The sequence below is a fragment of the Lepus europaeus genome, chromosome 7 (assembly GCF_033115175.1).
Source record: "Lepus europaeus isolate LE1 chromosome 7, mLepTim1.pri, whole genome shotgun sequence".
NCBI lineage: Eukaryota > Metazoa > Chordata > Mammalia > Lagomorpha > Leporidae > Lepus > Lepus europaeus.
In genome coordinates, this window is record NC_084833.1 from 127,305,191 (window position 1) to 127,321,758 (window position 16,568).

General features: G+C 37.9%; 1 protein-coding gene across 1 annotated transcript in view; it reads left to right on the forward strand.

The window, feature by feature from the left end:
• The first annotated feature begins 489 nt into the window (after positions 1–489).
• The window catches only part of LOC133764012 (uncharacterized), a 40,730-nt gene continuing 24,651 nt past the window's right edge, over positions 490–16,568 (forward strand). Inside the window, exon 1 of the mRNA XM_062197668.1 lies at positions 490–536. Coding sequence (XP_062053652.1) covers positions 490–536 — 47 coding nt within the window. The remainder of the gene's footprint in view (positions 537–16,568) is intronic.

The window sequence follows — 16,568 nt, forward strand, 5'->3', positions numbered from 1 at the left end:
AGATATATTGGCTGTATACGAGTCAATTCATTTCTGGAGTTTCTGTTCTGTTCCACTGGTCTACAGTCCATTGTTTTGCCAGCTTCAGACTTCACTGAGTACATTTTGAATTCTGGTATTGTGATGCCTCTGGCTTCGTATTTGTTGTATAAGATTCCTTTAGCAATTTGGGGTCTCCTGTGTTTCCATATGAATTTCAGCAGATTTTTCTATATCTGCAAAAAATATCATTGACAAATTGACTGAGATCTCATTTAATCTGTAAATTGCTTCAGATAGTATGAAAAGTTTTATGATGTGGGGAGCGGAGCCAAGATGGCGGATAGTGAGGACGTGCGCTGATAGTTTGGGAAAATAAAGTTTCATAAAATTGGAATTACTGTAGCCTCAGGAAAAGACTCAAGAAAAAAACTGCAGAGGAAACGCTTCCGGATCTAGTGGATGTGACACAGAGGACCTACAGGGAGACCACCGCGTGGAAACTCAACCATGGGAGCTGAGCCGCAGAATCTCGGCAGCGTGGGAACAAACGGGAGGTAAGACAAAAACATCAGAAACCCTAGACATTGGTGGGGAAAGGCAGAGGCCTCAATCTTAACTCACCGAGCAAAACAAAGAGCAGGCGCCATTTTACATATGTAAAGCGCTTCCAACGAGTACACAAACTCAGCAACTTTCAAACTTTGGTGAAACTTGAGAACACATTGAAGGCTGCATAAACTCTATGTGTGGTCCCAGGGGTAGATCAAACGAATACTCACTGACGCCAGATTTCAACTAACCTCAAATCCACTCACCTGTGCGGAATTACTTCCCAACGGAGTCAAAAAAAAAAAAAGAGAGAGAGAGAGAGTTCCAGCAAGGATCAAGGGAGAGAACAATCTGGGTGAGTCATTTTTTGCACAGCCTTAAACCTGAAGAATCAAGCAGAGCTCTCTGGCCACACCCATCACAGCCTCTAAGGATCCATCAAAGCAGACAGCCCACTTAAAGGCATAGTATAATGAGAAAAAACACCACAGCCAAAAAAAAAAAACATAAATTATCTCCAACATGCCAAACAACAAACGTAGAAACTGAGGTAACAAGAACAAGGAAGACACTATAATGCCCCCAAATGAACAAGACACCCCAATGCAAGATTATGAAGATGAAGAGATAGAGGAAATGCAAGAAGCAGATCTAAAAAAATTGATAAGAACATTAAGAAGTTCTCAAACACAAATTCTTGAACTACAGAAATCCTTAATGGACAAGATAGAAAATCTCTCTTGTGAAAATGAAATATTAAGGAGGAATCAAAATGAAATGAAACAACTAGTAGAACATGAAACTGTGATAGTGACAAAAAACAACAATGAAATGAAGAACTCAATAGATCAAATGACAAACACATTAGAGAGCCTTAAAAACAGAATGGGTGAAGCAGAAGAGAGAATATCAGAATTAGAAGACAGAGAAGAGGAAAGGAAACAGTCAAATCAAAGAAAAGAAGAAGAAATCAGAAATCTAAAAAATACTGTCAGGAATCTACAGGATACTATCAAAAAACCCAACATTTGGGTTCTAGGAGTTCCTGAAGGCATGGAGAGGGAGAAAGGATTAGAAGGCCTTTTTAGTGAGATACTAGCAGAGAACTTCCCAGGTTTGGAGAAGGACAGAGACATCCTAGTACAGGAAGCTCATAGAACCCCTAATAAACATGATCAAAAGAGATCCTCACCACGACACATTGTAATTAAACTCACCACAGTGAAACATAAAGAAAAGATCCTAAAATGTGCAAGAGAGAAACGTCAGATTACTCTCAGAGGATCTCCAATTAGACTCACAGCTGACTTCTCATCAAAAATCCTACAAGCTAGGAGAGAATGGCGAGATATAGCCCAGGTACTAAGAGAGAAAGACTGCCAGCCGAGAATATTATATCCTGCAAAGCTCTCATTTGTGAATGAAGGCGAAATAAAGACCTTTCAAAGCAAACAGAAACTGAAAGAATTTGTTGCCACTCGTCCTGCCCTGCAAAAGATGCTTAAAGATGTGTTACATACAGAAACACAGAAACACGGTAACCAATATGAAAAAAGGTAAAGGAAGGAAACCTCACAGCAAAAGATCACAGGAGTCTCAAACCATATATTAGAAAAAATTTTTGGCAAATGACAGGGCAAAGTTACTCCTTCTCAATAGTCACATTGAATGTTAATGGCCTGAACTTTCCAGTTAAAAGACACTGACTGGCTGATGGGGTTAAGGAACAAAACCCATCTTTTTGCTGCTTACAACAAACTCATCTTTCCAACAATGATGCAGACAGACTGAAAGTGAAAGGCTGGAAAAAGATATACCATGCCAACAGAAATGAAAAAGAGGGGGCGTAGCCATCTTAATATCGGACAACAAAAACTTTACCACAAAAACTGTTAGGAGAGTCAAAGAGGGGCACTATTTAATGATTAAGGGATCCATCCAACAGGAAGATATAATGATTATCAATGTATATGCACCTAATTACAGGGCACCAGCTTATTTAAAAGACTTGTTAAGGGACTTAAAGGGAGACTTAGACCCCAATACAATAGTACTGGGGGACTTCAACACTCCACTCTCAGAGACAGACAGATCAACAGGACAGAAGATCAACAAGGAGACAGTAGATTTAAATGACACTATAGCCCAAATGGATCTAACAGATATCTACAGAACATTTCATACTACATCTAAAGACTTTACATTCTTCTCAGCAGTACATGGAACCTTCTCTAGGATTGACCACATGCTAGGCCATAAAGCAAGTCTCAGTAAATTCAAAAGAATTAGAATTATACCATGCCGCTTCTCAGATCATAAAGGAATGAAATTGGAAATTAGCAACTCAGGAATCCCTAGAGCATGTGCAAACACATGGAGATTGAACAACATGCTCCTGAATGAACAATGGCCCATAGAAGAAATTAAAAGAGAAATAAAAAAATTTCAACACCTTTTCATGATGAAAACTCTAAGCAAACTGGGTATGGAAAGAGGATTCCTCAGTAGAATCAAAGCAATATATGAAAAGCCCACGGCCAACATCCTATTGAATGGGGAAAAGTTGGAAGCATTTCTGCTGAGATCTGGTACCAGACAGGGATGCCCACGCTCACCACGGCTATTCAATATAGTTCTGGAAGTTTTAGCCAGAGCTATTAGGCAAGAAAAAGAAATTAAAGGGATACAAATTGGGAAGGAAGAACTCAAAGTATCCCTCTTTGCAGATGATATGATTCTTCATTTAGGGGACCCAAAGAACTCTACTGAGAGACTACTGGAGCTCATCGAAGAATTTGGCAACGTAGCAGGATATAAAATCAATGCACAAAAATCAACAGCCTTTGTATACACAGGCAATGCCACAGCTGAGGAAGAACTTCTAAGATCTATCCCATTCACAAGAGCTACAAAAACAATCAAATACCTTGGAATAAACTTAACCAAGGACGTTAAAGATCTCTACGATGAAAACTACAAAACCTTAAAGAAAGAAATAGAAGAGGATACCAAAAAATGGAGAAATCTTCCATGCTCATGGATTGGAAAAATCAATATCATCAAAATGTCCATTCTCCCAAAAGCAATTTATACATTCAATGCAATATCAATCAAGATACCGAAGACCTTCTTCTCAGATCTGGAAAAAATGATGCTGAAATTCATATGGAGACACAGAAGACCTCGAATAGCTAAAGCAATCTTGGACAACAAAAACAAAGCCGGAGGCATCACAATACCAGATTTCAGGACATACTACGGGGCAGTTGTTATCAAAACAGCATGGTAATGGTACAGAAACAGATAGATAGACCAATGGAACAGAATAGAAACACCAGAAATCAATCCAAACATCTACAGCCAACTTATATTTGATCAATGATCCAAAACTAATCCCTGGAATAAGGACAGTCTATTCAATAAATGGTGCTGGGAAAATTGGATTTCCATGTGCAGAAGCTTGAAGCAAGACCCATACCTTTCACCTTACACAAAAATTCACTCAACATGGATTAAAGACTTAAATCTATGACCTGAAACCATCAAATTATTAGAGAGCATTGGAGAAACCCTGCAAGATATAGGTACAGGCAAAGACTTCTTGGAAAAGACCCCAGGAGCACAGGCAGTCAAAGCCAAAATTAACATTTGGGATTGCATCAAACTGAGAAGTTTCTGTACTTCAAAAGAAACAGTCAGGAAAGTGAAGAGGCAACCGACAGAATGGGAAAAAATATTTGCAAACTACCCAACAAATAAAGGGTTGATAACCAGAATCTACAAAGAAATAAAGAAAATCCACAACAACAGAACAAACAACCCACTTAAGAGATGGGCCAAGGACCTCAATAGACATTTTTCGAAAGAGGAAATCCAAATGGCCAACAGACACATGAAAAAATGTTCAAGATCACTAGACATCAGGGAAATGCAAATCAAAACCACAATGATGTTTCACCTCTCCCCGATGAGAATGTCTCACATTCAGAAATCTACCAACAATAGATGCTGGAGAGGATGTGGGGAACAAGGGACACTAACCCACTATTGGTGGGAATGCAAACTGGTTAAGCCACTATGGAAGTCAGTCTGGAGATTCCTCAGAAACCTGAATATAACCCTACCATACAACCCAGCCATCCCACTCCTTGGAATTTACCCAATGGAAATTAATTTGGCTAATAAAAAAGCCATCTGCACATTAATGTTTATTGCAGCTCAATTCACAATAGCTAAGACCTGGAACCAACCCAAATGCCCATCAACAGTAGACTGGATAAAGAAATTATGGGACATGTACTCCATAGAATACTATACAGCAGTAAGGAACAATGAAACCCAGTCATTTAAAACAAGATGGAGGAATCTGGAAAACATCATTCTGAGTGAATTACGCCTGTCCCAAAGAGAAAAATATCATTTGTTTTCCCTGATCGGCGACAACTGAGCACCAAAGGGGAAACCTGTTGAAGTGAAATGGACACTATGAGAAACAGTGACCTGATCAGCTCTTGTCCTGACTCTAGATGTACAATGTAATACTTTATCCTTTTTAGTATTTGTTGTTGTTGTTGTTGTTCTAGTACTAGTGGTTGAACTCTGTAGTTAACACACAATTATTCTTAGGTGTTTAAATTTTAACTGAAAAGTGATCCCTTTTAAATTTAAGAGTGGAAAGAGAGAGAGAGGAGATGTACATTGTGGGACATGCACAATCAGACTTGCCCCAAATGATGGAGTTACAAATGTGCCAGGGAATTCCAATACAATCCCATCAAGGTGGCATGTACCAATGCCATTTCACTAGTCCAAGTGATCAATTTCAGTTCACAATTGATGGCTCTGATAGGTCGAAGAGTCAAAGTTATCACACAAACAAGACAAGTGTCTACTAATACTAACTGATAGAATCAAAAAGGGAGAGAAAGATCCAACATGGGAAGCGGGATACACAGCAGACTCATAGAATGGCAGATGTCCTAAACAACATTCTGGCCTCAGAATCAGCCCTTAAGGCATTCGGATCTGGCTGAAGAGCCCATGTGAGTATTGTAGGCATGGAAAGCCAAGATACCATGGGAAAAAAAAGAAGACCTAAATGAAAGATCTCTGTGAGTGAGATCCCAGTGGAAAGAACGGGACCATCAAAGAAGGTGGTACCTTTCTCTGAAGGGAGGAGAGAACTTCCACTTTGACTTTGACCCTGTCAGAAAAAGATCAAAGTCGGCGAACCCTAAAGGCTTCCATAGCCCTGGCAACTCATGACTAGAGCCTAGGGAGATTACTGACGCCATGAACAAGAGTGTCAAATTGTTAAGTCAGCAAAAGGAGTCACTGTGTACTTACATCCCATGTGAGATCTGTCCTTAATGTGTTGTCTAATGTGCAGTGATGCTATAACTAGTACTGAAAAAGTATTTTTACACTTTGTGCTTCTGCGTGGGTACAAACTGATGAGATCTTTACAAATTATATACTGAATCGAACTTCCGTATATAAAGACAATTGGAAATGAAAAAAAAAACCTGGTGTTAAATGTAAATGACATCGAAAATTAATTAATTTTTTTAAAAAAATATTATGTAGGATCTCCGTCTTTAATGTGCTGTACACTCTTATTTAATGCTATAACTAGTACTCCGACAGTATTTTTTTTCACTTTGTGTTGCTATATGGGGGCAAACTGTTGAAATCGTTACCTAATATATACTAAACTGATCTTCTGTATATAAAGAGAATTGAAAATGAATCATGATGTGATTGGAAGGGGAGAGGGAGCGGGAAAGGGGAGGGTTGTGGGTGGGAGGGAAGTTTTGGGAGGGGAAGCCATTGTAACCCATAAGCTATACTTTGGAAATTTATATTCATTAAAGAAATGTTTAAGAAAAAAATAAATAAAATAAATTAGCTTTAGTATTTAGGTTTTAAAATAAACTGAGACATTTAAAACTGATAAAAAAATCTAAATTTTTATAGAATGAGAAAAAATAGTTTGCAATACATTAATTGAATAGTATATATGATATACAAATAATCTCCACTCTCAGTTTTCTGATTTACTTTAAAAGATTCAGGTTGCATTTATGTGCAGATATTTATATACAATGAATACCTCTTCAACTTCAATTTTGTTGCTGAATTATCACTACTTTTGTATTAATGTTATCTAACTTAAGTAAGAATACAATTCTCTAGTACCTAAGTACATGAGTATCTAAAATGGAACAACAGGAAGGATGCAAGCATGACATTATCATGAATAAAAATGGAATGGAATGACCAGAGTTTTCCATTTGCAGCCACAAGTCACCAACCCTTCAAGAAATTGGACAAACAGAAAACCTCTGTTGTGTTCAAATATTGCAGATTGTTATGCCTTAAAGTCTTCAAAACTTAAAGTCAAACTTTGCATTCATGCATTAGGGAGGATGATATTTAGGTACTCAGGGCCCACGTGGGCCTGACCAGGTAATTTGGAGCACAGAATACATTTTTCCCAAATTAATTATTTCACTGGGTCGCTATGGCTATCACTTCCTTATCAGAGTGATGAACAGGGAAGTATGTTAGTAGCTCTTAAAAACAGTTTTATTGAAGTTTGTGAACTCAAGATTCTTTCATAGCCTTGGCAGCTCATGTCAAGAGCCTCGGGTGATTACTGACATCATAAATGAGTACAGTTGTTAAATCAGCAACAGAGGTCACTGTGCACTTACTCCTTATGCAGGTCCTCTTTCCTTAATGTGTTTGTACTATGTGAATTAATGGTAAAACCAATATTCAAACAGTACTTTATACTTTGTGTGAATGTGTGTGGGTTCAAACTTTTGAAACCTTTACTTAGTATATACTAAGTTGATCTTCCATATGTAAAAATAATTTAAAAGGAATATTACTGAAGAATGGGATGGGAGAGGGAGTAGGAGATGGGATGGCTTGTGGGTGGGAGCGTGGTTATGGAGGGGAAAACCACTATAATCCAAAAGTTGTACTTGCAACATTTATATTTATTAAATAAAAGTTAAAAAAAAAGGTTTTATTCCTTCCCAGTATCTACTTGATACTGGTGGTTTAAAGAGTGTCAATTGTTAAATCAACAGCAGGAGTCAATGTACACATATTCCCCATGTTGGATCTCTGTCCTTAATGTGTTGTACTATGAGAATTAACAGTATAACTACTACTTAAGCTGTACTTTATACTTTGTGTTTCTGTGTGGGTGCAAACTATTGAAATCTTTACTCAGTATATACTAAGTGGATCTTCTGTACATAAAGAAAATTAAAAATGAAAAGTGCACTTTTGGGGCTGGTGCTGTGGTGCAGTGGGTAAAGCCACATCCTGCAGTTTTGGCATCCCATATGGGCGCCAATTCTAGTCCCGGCTGCTCCTCTTCTGATCCAGCTTTCTGCTGTGGCCTGGGAGAGCGGTGGAAGATGGCCCAGAGCTTTGGGCCCCTGCACCCACATGAGAGACCCGGAGGAGGCTCCTGGTTCCTGGCTTTGGATCATCACAGCTCCAGCTGTTGCAGCCATCTAGGGAGTGAACCAGCAGATGGAGAACCTCTCTCTGTCTTTACCTCTCTCTGTAACTCTTTCAAATAAAAAACATAAATCATTTTAAAAAGTTATGACAACAAAAAAATTAACACTGTATCATTTTACAAAATGCACTTTCAGGGAGCATTTTTGGGTGTCCCTAAATCCATAACATATGATTTATTATCTTGCTACAGTTTTTGTCTCCTACCTCTGTGGTGACACTTTTATTATCTATGATTTTTTCCTCAGGAAGACTGAGAAATTAAATATGTGGGATTAATTAATATCCTCCTCATCAGCTCTTTGCTTTTAGCTACATTTGCATTAAATTCAGATTCCAAAGAATAGGTGAAACACTGCACTCATTCAGTGCTATTGGATGCTTGCCCTATGTATTCTTGAATTTGTCCATTTTATTAAAAATTATTTTGTGGAGCTAATCCTTGTGCACAGGGTAATTATTTGCTTGAACCTGCCAGCTGACTAGTTTCCAATTTTCATCAATGAATACTGTCAATCTATTCCCCCACATCTGTTCACATGAAGTTCTCACCATCATTTTAATGTTTCCAATTATATCAGCTGTCTTAAAATGCTTCTTGGCCAGCGCCGCGGCTCAATAGGCTAATCTTCTGCCTCGTGGCGCCGGCACACCGGGTTCTAGTCCCAGTCGGGGCACCAATCCTGTCCCAGTTGCCCCTCTTCCAGGCCAGCTCTCTGCTGAGGCCAGGGAGTGCAGTGGAGGATGGCCCAAGTGCTTGGGCCCTGCACCCATGGAGACTAGGAGAAGCACCTGGCTCCTGCCATCGGATCAGCGCGGTGCGCCAGCCACAGTGCGCCTACTGCGGCGGCCATTGGAGGGTGAACCAACGGCAAAAGGAAGACCTTTCTCTCTGTCTCTCTCTCTCACTGTCCACTCTGCCTGTCAAAAAAAAAAATGCTGCTCAATGAATATGGTAAAACTTATGATGAAGATAACACTGGTAATGAACATAATAGCATAATTTTATATTATATACTCATATTTTATATATATAAATACATATAAATATATATAAATACATTTATATATTTTTATAATATATGCTCATATTGTTAAATCTACAGAGAATATAAACATCACTGTGCATTCATTCATGGAACTGTAATTTACCACACATAATATAGCATACTTTAATAATTGATATTGTAAAAGAGATGAGAAAAGAGGCTTTATCAAAATTATTTTTCTTAAGGAAACCATTGTAGTGTGGTGGTGTAAGCTTCAACATGGAACACTGTCATCCCTTATCAGAGTGTTGGTTTAAGTCCTGGTTAATGCATGCTTCTGATCAATTTCCTCCTCCTGATGCACCTAGGAAGTGGCAGATGATGGCGTAAGTTCTGGGGTCCTTGACATGCATATGAAAGACTAAAACGGAGTTCCTCAGTCTTAGTTTTGGCCAGGCTTAGCCCCAGCTTTTTTAGGTATCTCAGGGGTGAACCTGAGGATGTAAGATGCCCCTGCCTCACTTGTTTGTGTGTATGTCTGCTTGTCTTCATGCCTATTGATTAAATAATTTTTAAAATATACTTTGTGTACAAAGTATCCTTTCAATGTGTGCAGATGGCTTCTCTCTGTCGGTATGCTGCTGTATTTTATGCACATGTCTAATATAAGCCCAGTGATTTCATCATCAGTCTTTGGTTCCTGGCCCATTTAATTGTTGTGTTTTTGTGACTGTGATCCAGAATTACATAAATTCTTAGGAGTTTAAGGTAAAAGCCAGAATAAAAAGGATGAATGTCATCCACATTTTCTACCTCCTGAGAGTGCTCAGGAGCTTCACACTCAGCTCCAGTAACCCCAGGTTGTCACTTCTTATGGAGAGAGCTGAAATGTGTATTCTATTCTATAGAATACTATACAGCAGTCAAAAACAATGAAACCCAGTCATTTACAATAAGATGGAGGAATCTGGAAAACATCATGCTGAGTGAATTAAGCCAGTCCCAAAGAACAAATATCATTTGTTTTCCCTGATCAGTGACAACTAACTGAGCACCAAAGGGGAAACCTGTTGAAGTGAAATGGGCACTATGAGAAACAGTGACTTGATCAGCTCTTGTCCTGACTGCTGATGTACAATGTAAATCTTTACCCATTTTAGTATTTTTTTGTTTTAGTACTAGTGGTTGAACTCTTTAATGAACACATAATTATTCTTAGGTGTTTAATTTTTAACTGAAAAGTGATCCCTGTTAAATATAAGAGTGAGAAAAAGAGAGGGAGGAGATGTACAAATTGGGGCATGCTCAAGCTGACTTGCCCCAAATGGTGGAGTTAGAAATGTACCAGGGGATTCCAATACAATCCCATCAAGGTGGCATGTACAAATGCCATCTCACTAGTCCAAGTGATCAATTTCAGTTCACAATTGATAGCTCTGATAGGTCTAAGAGTCAAAGGGATCACACAAACAAGACAAGTGTCTGCTAATACTAACTGATAGAACCAAAATGGGAGCAAACGATCCAACTTGGGAAGTGGGAGACACAGCAGACTCATAGAATGGCAGATGTCCTAAATAACACTCTGGCCTCAGAATCAGCCCGTAAGGCATTTGGATCTGGCTGAAGAGCCCATGAGAGTATTTTAGGCATGGAATCAAGACACTCTGGCAAAAAAAAAAAAAAAAAAAAAAACCTAAATGAAAGACCTCTGCAAGTGAGATCCCAGTGGAAAGAATGGGGCCATCAAAGAAGGAGGGAGGAGAGAACTTCCACTTTGACTATGACTCTCTTGGAATAAGATCGAAGTCAGCGAACCCCTTTAGGGTTCCATAGCCTTGGCAGCTCATGACTACAGCCTAGGGAGATTACTGATGCCATAAACAAGAATGTCAAATTGTTAAATCAACAACAGGAGTCACTGTGTACTTATGTCTCATATGAGATCTGTCCTTAATGTGTTGTCCAATGTGAAGTAATGCTATAACTAGTACTGAAACAGTGTTTTTACACCTTGTGTTTCTGTGTGGGTGCAAACTGATGAAATCTTTACTTAGTATATACTGAATCGATCTTCTGTATATAAAGATAATTGAAAATGAAAAAAAACTTGGTGTTAAATTGGAAATTGCATAGAAAATTAATAAATTCTTAAAAAAATCATGTAGGATCTCTGTCCTTAATGGGCTGTACATTGTAATTTAGTGCTATAAGTAGTATTCCAACAGTATTTTTCACTTGATGTTGCTATGTGAGGGCAAACTGTTGAAATCTTTACTTAATATATCCTAAACTGATCTTCTATATATAAAGAGAATTGAAAATGAATCTTGATGGGAATAGAAGGGGAGAGGGAGCAGGAAAGGGGAGGGTTGTGGGTGGGAGGGAAGTTATGGGTGGGGTGTAAGCCATTGTAATCCATAAGCTGTACTTTGGAAATTTATATTCATTAAATAAAAGTTTAAAAAATGTACATACACATGTATTATATATAAAGTAAAATGTATATATATATGTGTATATATATATATATATATATATAGTCTGTCTTAATTAGATGTTGATAAAAATAAGCCATGGTGTTAATCTGATCTGCTTTGCTAATTTAAAAGACAAAAGAATCATTAATTTTCTTCAGATCAGTAAAACATCAATGTCAAACAAAAAATATGAGTGTACCATATTACAGTTCAAGTCATCTTTCATTTTATATCCTACAAGTGAGAAAACTTCAAGTCATTCATTCATTGAGCTACAGCATTCTTCTCTATTAGAATTACAATTTTTTTCAATGCCAAGAATCCAAAAAAACCCTATTTCCATGGGCTACTACAAAAAGGTCTTCAAAGGTAGACATTATGAATAGTAAAATGAAGAAATTGATATCATCTTCAAAATTTTTGTGGAAAATACATAATTTGAAAAATATATTCATGGATTTCAACTAGTTTCTCATCAAAATAAATGTATTTAATTGCATTCAGCCATGGAATTTTCAAATTGTCTTTGTATATCAAGTAGACTTGTTTCTACAGATCATATTAAATCTATTAAAATTAATTAAAATCAAAGTAGAAATAATAGAGAAATGAAATGTGAACATTCATTAAAATGTAAAAATAAAATATTAATTAAAAATCCTTCCACATAGAAAAGCCCAAGGTTCTGCCTCCAAATATGTGCTGATTGGAGTGGCAGTGTGGCACAGCAGGTTGAAGCCCTGGCCTGAAGCACTGGCATCCCATATGGGCACCAGTTGTAGTCCCAGCTACTCCTCTTCCCACCAGCACTCTGCTGTGGCCTGGGATAACAGTGGAAGAAGGCCCAAGTGCTTGGGCCCCTGCACACATGTAGGAGACCCAGAAGAAGCTCCTGGCTTCTGACTTTGGATGGATACAGCTCTGGCTGTTGTGGTCACCTGGGAATGAGCCAGTGGATGGAAGACCTCTCTTCTCTGTCTCTATCTCTCTCTGTAACTCTCTCAAATAAATCTTTAAATAAATAAATAAATATGTACCCATTAATACATCTTTTTAATTTTTTTAATTTTATTTGAAAATCAGAGTTACGTAGTGAGAGAAGAAGAGGCAGAGAGAGAGAGAGAATTCTTCTATCCACTGGTTCACTCCCCAGTTGGCTGGAACAGCTGGAGCTGTGCTGATCTGAAGCCAGGAGTTAGGAGCTTCTTCCAGGTCTCCCACATGGGTGCAGGGGCCCAAGGACTTGAACCATCTTCTACTGCTTTTCCTAGGCCATAGCAGAGAGCTGGATCAGAAATGGAGCAGCTGGGACCTGTGCCCATATGTGATGCTGGCACTGTAGGCGGTGGCTTTACCTGCTACACCACATCACTGGCCCCACCAATTAATACAACTTTAATAGGTCATTAATATTTTGTATCTTCAACATGGCTTTATAGTTATTGTTTTGTGCATTTGACTTTAAATCACATGGAAAAAATAACAACTGAAAGGATATTATAGTTTCTATGTTGTTACCAATATCATTGATTTTTATTTATTTGCATGGGTTTTAGTTACTGGATGGTGTTCCACATTCTAGCCTAAAAATTACATAGTCACTTACTGTAGTGCTGCTCTTTTATTAACACACCCCTTCAATTTTATCTCACGTTGTATTAATTTTGTCTTATACAGAATCCATATGTGACAATGTTGGTGGTTGTTTCCTTTCAGTGCTTTAAATTTACCACCCCAATAACTTCTGACTGCCATGGTTTTTTCCACAAAGATCAGCTGCTACTCTCCTTGAGAACATTTGCATATCAAAAGTCATTTCTCTTTTGTTCCTTTTAAGATTATGTTTTCTCATTTGGACAATAATTAAGTAGGATGCTTCTCAGTGTGTATTTTTATAGTTCATTATCCTTGAGTTCATTGGCAATCTTACATGTGTAGATAAATGTACTTTGTCCTATTTGGATATTTTTATCCATAATTTTTCAAATATTCTGTCACTCCTCCACTGTGATGCGTATATTGGTACAATTAATGTGATACGACAAAAAGCTGGAAATATCTTTATTTTTCATTTATTATGTCCTGTACTCAGATTAGACAACTTCCTTTGCCTTCTCTTAAAGTTTACTGATTCCTGTGCATCTTCAAAATTGAAATTGAAACCATTTCATAAATAGTTCTACATTTGTCAATTTCATAATATTGTTTCAGTTTAGGTTACAAAAACTCAAACAGAAAAAACACCAAGATGACAGAATAGAAAGGGAGCTTACCACTCTAATCTAGGGGAAGATAGTTTTTAAAAAAATGGAAAGAGTGCGATCTCAGGGAAGAGTTAGAAAATGGCAGAGAAAACTCCATGCATGTTAGAGGGACACTGCTTTAGCACCAACTTTGAAGAGTGAGGTGACACCAGACTGCAGCATCCAAAGCAACTGCCAATAAAGCCATGGAAAGACCCTGGCATGAGTTCAGCTTGGAGCCCTATGGGGGAAAATTATACCTGTCAACCTAGAGGTAAAACAGGGAGGCACATTTCTCTTTCCCCAACCACCCAACACCACCATCCTGTAACTAGGGCAGGCACCACTTTGGACATATATATAACAGCTGCACAAGCTTGCGTCTGCATTCCCAACACCCAGCTGAGAGGAGATGCCTGAGTCTTGCTGGGAGAATTGGAAGAGGGCTGGGTATTCATGACTGTGGGAGCCTTGGGTCTTGGAGTATGAAAACACTGTGGCTGCATATGATGGCACAGGGTGTGACAGAGTCATTGATAGTCACTGTGGGCAGCTCCACATGCTCAGGACTCCCTGATTCCCTGATCAGGGTCATTGCTATAGGATCTATACTCACACTTAGGACTGCACAGATTCTTTGTGTGGTTCTTGTGGCAGCAGGGATGACTTTAATACCCACTGGTCTTGAGACTACACCAACTGAACTGATTAAACCTCTCCTCTGATAAAAAAAAAAAAGGAGATTCACTGTGCCCAATTCTGGTGTCACCTTGGAAACTCCCCTCACCCTGGAGCACTGACCAGAGCTCCCTGGCACCCCAGCTCACACCTCAGGGTACTCACTGAAAGAGCAGAAGCTCCACTAATCCATAGAGGCCGAGTTCAAAGATAAAAACCATCAGAGGGAAAAAACCAACAAGTATCTCCACAAATTCCTAAGAATAAATGCAATGATTCAAGAAACAAGAATAAGGAAGACAGCATGATGCCTTCATAGGAACACAACAACACTTCAATATTAGAATATGGAAATGAAGAGATTAAAAAATGCAAGAAGCAGAATTCAAAAAAAATTTTGTAGGATTACTTAGAAATAATCAGAAGCAAATCAATGAATTAAAGAAATCCATACTTGACATGAATGAAAAGTTTTCTTATAAAATTGAGATTTTAAAGAGAAATCAAAATGAAATGCTGGAAATGAATAATTCAATAGATCAAATTAAAAACGCAGTGGAAAGCTATAAGGCAGAAGAAACAATATCCAAGTTAGAAGACATATTTCTGCAAGTTTTACAGTTAGAACAAAAAAGAACATAAGAAGAAATTAGAAAACTAAAAACACAGTTTTGGAGATTTATGGGATACTATAAAAGAACCCAACATATAGATCTTAGGATTTCCTAAAGATGTGGAAATGCAGAAAGAGTTGGAAAGCCTTTTTAGTGAAATGATTGCAAAAAACTTCACTAATTTGTAGAAAGAAAGGGATGCCAAGTACAGGAAACACATAGAACTCCTAATAGACATGCACAGAAAAGATCCTCACCCTGACACATGTAATCAAACTCTCCACAGTAAGACACAAATAAAAGATTCTAAAATATGCATCAGAGAAATGCCAGATAACTTTCAGAGGATCTCCGATTAGACTCACAGTTGACTTCTCATCAGAAACCCTACAGGCTCAGAGAGAATGGTGAGATATATTTCAAGACTTAAAAGAAAAAAAAACTGTCAACCCAGAATACTGTAACCTGCAAAGCTCTTGTTTGTGAATGAAGGTGAATTAAAGACCTTTCACAAACAAACAGAAATTGAAAGAATTTGTCACCACCTGTCCAATCCTACAGAAGATGCTTCAGGATGTGTTAGACAAATATGGTCATCACTATGAAGGAAGGTGAAAGCAGAAAATGTCAAATAAAAGAGCAAAAGAATTCCAAAGTAAACAATAGGAATATTTATGGAAAAATGGCAGGGCCAAGTCATTAGTTATCAGTAATCACCTTGAATGTAAATAGCCTCAACTCTCCAGTTAAAAGATACAGACTGGATGAATGGATTTAAAAATTATCTATTAACTGCCTGCAAGAAACACATCTCACCAATAAAGACATACACAGATTGAAAGTGAAAGGATGGAGATATTCCCTACTAACAGAAACCTTTTTGGTATACCCATCCTAATATCAGACAAAATAGATTTTAACACAAAAACTGTTAAAAGACACAAATAAGGGAACTATGCAGTTATTAAGACATCAATTCAGTAGGTAGATGTGGCTATAATAAATGTATACAAGCCTAATGACAGGACACTTGTCTATTTAAGCTAATGTTAATGGATATAAGGGGAGACATAGAGTCTAGTACAGTAGTAATGGGGGAATTCAATACCCCACCCTCAGCAATGTGCAGATCAACCAGATAGAAATCAGCAAGGAAAGAACAGTTAATTAATACTATATACCAAATGGACCTAATGAATATCTACAGAACTTTTCATCTTACAGTTTCAAAATACACATTCTTCTCACCAGTCCATGGAACTTTCTCTAGGATAGGCCATGAAGCAAGTCTCAGAAATTTCAAAAACATCGAATTTTCATACCATGCATCTTCTCTGACCACTATGGGATGAAGCTGTAAGTCAACAACTCAAGGATCTCTAGAACAAATGCAAACACATGAGACTGAATAACATGCTCCTGAAATGAACAGCGAATTATAGAAGAAATCAGAAAACTGTTGAAGAACAGTTTTTTATACTATTTGTTGAA